Source organism: Stegostoma tigrinum, chromosome 42 (assembly GCF_030684315.1).
Source record: "Stegostoma tigrinum isolate sSteTig4 chromosome 42, sSteTig4.hap1, whole genome shotgun sequence".
In the NCBI taxonomy this organism is placed as follows: domain Eukaryota; kingdom Metazoa; phylum Chordata; class Chondrichthyes; order Orectolobiformes; family Stegostomatidae; genus Stegostoma; species Stegostoma tigrinum.
In genome coordinates, this window is record NC_081395.1 from 5,692,054 (window position 1) to 5,698,053 (window position 6,000).

The 6,000-nt window shown below is 46.3% G+C and overlaps 1 protein-coding gene across 8 annotated transcripts in view; it reads left to right on the top strand.

The window, feature by feature from the left end:
- Nucleotides 1-5,692, top strand: part of syvn1 (synovial apoptosis inhibitor 1, synoviolin) — a 30,889-nt gene extending 25,197 nt beyond the window's left edge. For all 8 annotated transcript variants that reach the window (XM_048525067.2, XM_048525073.2, XM_048525072.2 and 5 more), the window contains exons 13-16: nt 1,024-1,170; nt 2,046-2,232; nt 2,993-3,144; nt 5,000-5,692. In XM_048525067.2, coding sequence (XP_048381024.1) covers nt 1,024-1,170; nt 2,046-2,232; nt 2,993-3,144; nt 5,000-5,151 — 638 coding nt within the window. In that variant the 3' untranslated portion in view covers nt 5,152-5,692. The remainder of the gene's footprint in view (nt 1-1,023; nt 1,171-2,045; nt 2,233-2,992; nt 3,145-4,999) is intronic.
- The last annotated feature ends 308 nt before the right edge of the window (nt 5,693-6,000 follow it).

Consider the following 6,000-nt stretch of genomic DNA (forward strand, 5'->3'; position numbering starts at 1 on the left):
GGGGCTACAGGTTCCCCCAATCACCTCTGACCTGCTGATGGAATCCAGGAAGAGTGCCCAGCGCCAGAGCAGGCAAAGGGAGAAGGCGGTCACCAAGCTGAGGAGATACTCAGAATTGCAATGCAGTGGTGAGAGTTAATGAGATCCTGATGCTGAAATAGGCCACCTCCTACGTACCTCTTCCTTCCTTCTGTTCTGAGCCTCCGACAGGGCAGCAGTGGGAATGTCAGCCTAGTGTTTTGGCTCTGGAGGTTGAAGACCTGAACATTGACTCTCTCTATTTGAGTGCGGCCTGCTGAATCCAAGGCCAGCATCCAGTATACATGCGCTGGAGTAAAATTCCCAATCCAGGCCCAGTCACTAGAATGAGCATTGGGACGTGGGGATGTAATTCCCTCACAGCTAATTTGGGAGCTGTAATATTTGCCAGCGGGACCCTGTATCTCACATCATCTGTCCAAACAACCTAGCTTTAACACTTGATTAGCGGAGAGCATTAGGATTAGAGGATGGGAGGAAATAAACAGTGATTTTTGAGAGTATTTAAAAGTTTGCGTTTGCCATAAGAATGTCCTTGGATGAGGAAATGGGTAGGATTAAACCCTTCTGAAGTGTTGTCCTGATGGAGCTCGGTTGGGAAGCAGCAGTAGCCCTACTTCATAACCTCTTTATTTGGGCTTGCTCTGTATCGTTAACCAGGAAAGAAATGGAATATTATGAACCTTGAGATTGTGTAGCATTAACATCTCTCACCCTGCTTACCCTAGTTTGCAGCTAGCCCTGTCTAATCAGGAGTTTGGGCTTTATCCATCCCCAAAGTGCTTGGTTGCCACTCACTTACTTTTCTTTTGAGTATAGGGGCAGGTACCAAAGCTAACCTGCCTGACCTTTTAACCACTCTGAACCTCGATGATGTTTGTTAGTCTCTTCTGAAATGCCTTTCATTTCCCAGTAAACCTTTTTGCACTGATGTACTTGTTTTGTTTCCCTCCCCGTTTCTGCGTCGCCGTCTGTAAACTCTAGCTGCCAATGGTGAAGAATCCCGGAGCACTGAGGCCATGTCGGGGACTGGTTTGGAGCCACCCACTGCTGGATCGATCCCATTCTCCTTCCCTTCCTTCCCTGCCTTCCCGTCGGCTCCTTGGGTGGGAATGCCACCCCCACCGTTTGGTAAGAGTAAGGCATGTGCTGTGATGGCTTGATGTGATGTGTGCTAATGGGCAAATTCAGTCTCCTATTGTTGTAGCTGCTTTGGGTTTAGTACACTGGCAATGTCCCAACCTGCAGGTATGCTGGGCTACAGACTGCCCTGTTGCTCTCCTGTTTTTACTAAATGATAAATTCACTGTGGCACATGGCATAGAACAGAGTGCCAGTTTGGTCAGATCAGATTAAGCCCTATGTACAGTCTGACTGATGCTGGAGATGAGCCTTAAAGTTGACATTATGTTCAATAACTCCAGATCATAAATTCTATTCTCTGTTTTGGTGCACCCCTTCCCTCTGTCTTGTTTGAATGCTCTCAGCAGAGGAGCCCTGCTACTGTCAACTACCATTAACACCTATTCTGCATCTATATCACTTTTTTTCCACTGCCATTGGCACTCCCTTTTTTTTCCCTTTTGCTCTGGGTACCCTCATCATCTCAGTTCCATTTACTCCTCATTTCCCCTTTTACCAATAACAAGAAAACCATCACTTTCCAGTTCCAGAGATAGTAGGAACTGCCAATGCTGGAGAATCTGAGACAACAGGGTGTAGAGCTGGATGAACACAGCAGGCCAAACAGCATCAGAAAAGCAGGAAAGCTGACGTTTTGGGTCTCGACCCTTCAGAAACTTTCCTGTTCCCTTCATTTCCGATTAAAGTCTAACCAGACTTGAAACATTAATTCTGGTTTTCTCAGCACCGATACAGCAGCGTCTGCATTACACTGCTTTTACTTGTTTTTCATTTTACTCCGCTTTGAGTTGACACCCAAGGTGTAACATTGTCTGTGGAAGAAGAACTCCCGCTTTTATTTACTTATTTTTGCTCATCTTTAGGAATGCCTCCGATGCCAATGCCACCTTCTGGCTTTGCCGGATTAACAGAAGAGGAGCTCCGAGCAATGGAAGGTCAGGAGCGTCAGAATCTGGAAGCGAGACTGCAATGTCTTCAGAACATTCACACGCTACTGGATGCAGCCATGGTCCAAATCCACCAGTACCTCTCAGTCGTTGCTACTCTCAGGTAGGCTGGATTGCCGCATCGGAGGAACTAGTGTTGAAAAAGGCTCAGTCAGTCTCGGCCTGTTTGTACAATGTGCGTGCAGTGTCTTGTAGCTCCTGCAGAGTTATTGAACTGCGGTGATCAAATTCAAACCAGATTCTTCCAAACATGCAGCATGGTGAAATCTTGCAGCACTGAGGGAAGTTTTTTTTAAAAAACATTCACAGGATATTGGCTTCGATGGCTAAGCCAGCATTCATTACCCAACCCTAATTGCCTAGAAGGCAGTTTAGAGTCATCTTCATTGCTGTGAATCTGGAGTGACAAGTAGACCAGACCAAATGAGGCTGGCAGATTTCCTTGTGTAAAGGACATAAGTAAATCACTTGTGTTTTTCCTGACAATCAGCATGGTGGTATGGTCATTGTTAGACTTTTAGTTCCAGGTTATGTTTTTAGTTGATTTTCAGATTTGACCATCTGCTGTGGCAGACTCTGTAGATTAACAGTCTAGCAGTTAGTACCAAGAAGCTGTTGCCTTGTCTTTGGCTCTTTGTTCCTTTGCCAGCTCCTTCCCGTGTGGGACCATCGCCCTCATCTTTATCATAAGTTATCCCAAATCGGAGATATTTATGACATTACTCCACTTCTAATTGTCGCGGGTCACCCTTGGCTGGTTTCTAAAAGTGACCATGATTAGAATCTGGATCCATTGTAGTAGGGGATCCTGGTGAAGACTGTAAAGCATCAATTTTCAAGTGCCACTGCTTTCCTTTCTCTAGTCCACCCAGACCAGCGGCAACTACCAGCTCAGCACCAAGCACAGAATCTACAGTTCCGACATCTGGATCGCAGGTGGAGTCAACTGGAGACTCACCACCACCTGCTTTCGACAGCACCTCTGTACCACCTCCCCTGCAACCTGAAGACATAGGTACCACTTTCTACTGGATTTATTTGTTTGTTTGGTGGGGAGCAAGGTGGAGGGGCCAGTCAGTTTGGTCTTTGAGGAGCTGACCAACTCTCTATGGTATGGTTTGGAGGGAGAGGTTTAGTATGTTGACTGTGGGACTACCTGATCTCTCAGACCTGGCCTGTCTCCTGTTTGTCTTTCCAAATAGGTAGCTAAGGAGAAGGTTTAAGAGGTTTGAAAATAGGAAGAAAGAAGCCAATTGGATTTAACACCATATAGTTGAGGAAATGAGATTACTGACATTTTGGAATGCTAGTGTCCAGGACCGAGTTATAAGGGCATTCAGTAAAACCCCTGCTGTTGGTGAATGTAAAGGTTTCTTGTGGAAATATAGTACGAATTTTTGTTCAGTTTTGAAGCTTTTGTTAGTTTGCTTTGGCTGGTGAACTTCACATGAGCATGCTTGGTCAAGTCCCGCTACTATCACATTGCTGTCCACACACAGATGGCACACTTCAAACAATAAATGCTGCACAGGAATGTAGCATCACACTACATCACCTAGTGCACTGGAGAGAAATTTACTAATGAGAATTCTTTCAAGGAACAGGTGAAGTTATCCTGAGTTGTGGAAAGACGAGGAATTGTCTAACTTGGTAGTAGACCATTCAGCTCATCTCAACCTTGCATGTGTTTCTACTCTACACCAGTTCCCTTCCTCCCCACCTTTGTCACATTACCATAAAATAGTCACGAGGGTACACAGATTCAACAAGCCAAGTTCATTGTGTAAAAAGACAAAAGCCAAAAAGCAGCGAACTAGGTAATCTCTAATTCGAGAAAGTAACTGGAAGGAAAACCTAAACATTCAGCAGAATGAAGGTTCAATCTAAGCCCAATGCCATCAATACTGCAATTTAAAATCCAAAGAAGAAATAACTCCATATTGACTAATTTCTCCCCAGTTTCTGACCTGTGAACTGAAGTCATCTTTCATGAATAGTCAAGATTTGAGAGCTTTGGACTTTTTTAGCTTCTAATAACCAAACATTCCTGGTCTGGAAGTTCCACAGCCAAAACGCTGCTTTTTTTATTTTGAGGTAATTCTGCTTCTCCTGGACTGTGGTGTACTTGTCTCCGTGACAGACACGATTCTTGCTTCTGATCCAAGTCAGGCTGCCTCCAACAGCTGCTGAAAGATTTCAATCTCTGGGTTTTGTAAGTGAGGTTAGTCCTTGGTTATTAGCTGAAGCAAGCTAAAACCCTTCAATGTTTATGCCACCTGTCATAAGCTACTACATTACAAAAAATTTTCCATTTACGTTTCAGGGATTTGCATGCATCTATTCCCTGACATGTATGGGATCAGGTCACTGTTCCAGAAGGAACTTCTGACCTAGCTTGTTTGAAAAGGAAACCTTCCCTAAAGTAACCAAATCCAAACTCTCACGGATAATCTACTAAATTTCTCACCTTTCCACGCTGTTCACTTGCGTCATCCACTTGTGATACCACGTCACTTGTTCTCCCACTCTGGGTAAAGAGGTTTTCATTCAAACCACAGGACAAAGGATACGGTGACAAACTGAGAAGAAATGGGTTCAGGAGCCAATGTCTAAAAGTAGTTCACTATCCAGAGCGTGAACGTTAAATGGAGCAGGAGCCTGACTGGAGAATGGAGTCATTCAGGTTATAGTCAGAGTGGGTGGGGTTGCTAGTAGGAGGCTGGGGAGGAATGTTCATGAGAAAGGAAGGGCCCCCTCCCTAGTCCTTTGTTTGTCTCTCTCCTGTCCTGCATTAGCTCTTTAGGGGTTTTAGTGTTTTTCCTTTGTAATTTTAAAAATAGCAACGTTGGTCTTTTGTTGAATGTTTGCAGGGCAGAGTGACCTGGAAGGGGCAGTGGGATACTCCGTACCTGACTCGGCTGAAGTTCCGGGCGACGAGAAGGACACTCTCAGTGAACCAGATGCAGCCGAACTGCGCCGGCGGCGGCTACGGAAACTTGACCTGCCCAGCACCCATCATTGACCACTTGGATTGGACTACACAGCTCGACGCCGGGTCAGAGTCAGACTGGGGTTAGGATGGGAGAGACCCAGAGGGAATGTGGGGAGGGTTTGGGCTGGGGAAAGAGTGGGTGCCTCTGTCTCTCTGTCTCTCTGTCTCTCTGTCTCTCTGTCTCTCTGTCTCTCTGTCTCTCTGTCTCTCTGTCTCTCTGTCTCTCTGTCTCTCTGTCTCTCTGTCTCTCTGTCTCTCTGTCTCTCTGTCTCTCTGTCTCTCTGTCTCTCCCGCCAGGATGTCTTTCATCACCCCTCCCATTCCCCACCCACCCTGACCCACCACCAAGTGCCGTTGATCCTGTGCTAACACAGGAAGTCCGAGCTTTGAAAGTTGCTGCCAAAGACCCTGCGGCGAATCTGGGAATAGCGAGAAACTCCAGTAAAAAGCAACAGATACACCAGCTGTGATCTCTCACTCTCTCTGTCATTCTCATTCTGTCGTCCATGCACACAGCGTGATGTTTGTACTGAAATCAGCAAGGTCATTTTCCCCCCCTCCCCCCCCCCCCCCCCCCCAAAAAAAATCCTTTTGTCTATCCCTGATTCAAAACGGTAGTTGGGCTTGGACAGGGCTTCTGCTGCTACTTGCGAGTTGGTCCAGCCATATCTCCCCGTCTCCCTCTGTTTCTCTCCTCCCTCTCCCTGCATCCAAAAACAAAAGGTGTTGCCATATGAGGAGGATCATGCCTCGGTAGCCCTGCATCCACTGTTGTCTACAGATTGGATTCAGTCTGCGAACTTGCCCTCATCAATGCACTTTGGTGACCTCTTCTCCTCCTCTTTCTCCCTGCCTCCACCAAAAACACTGCTGCCAACT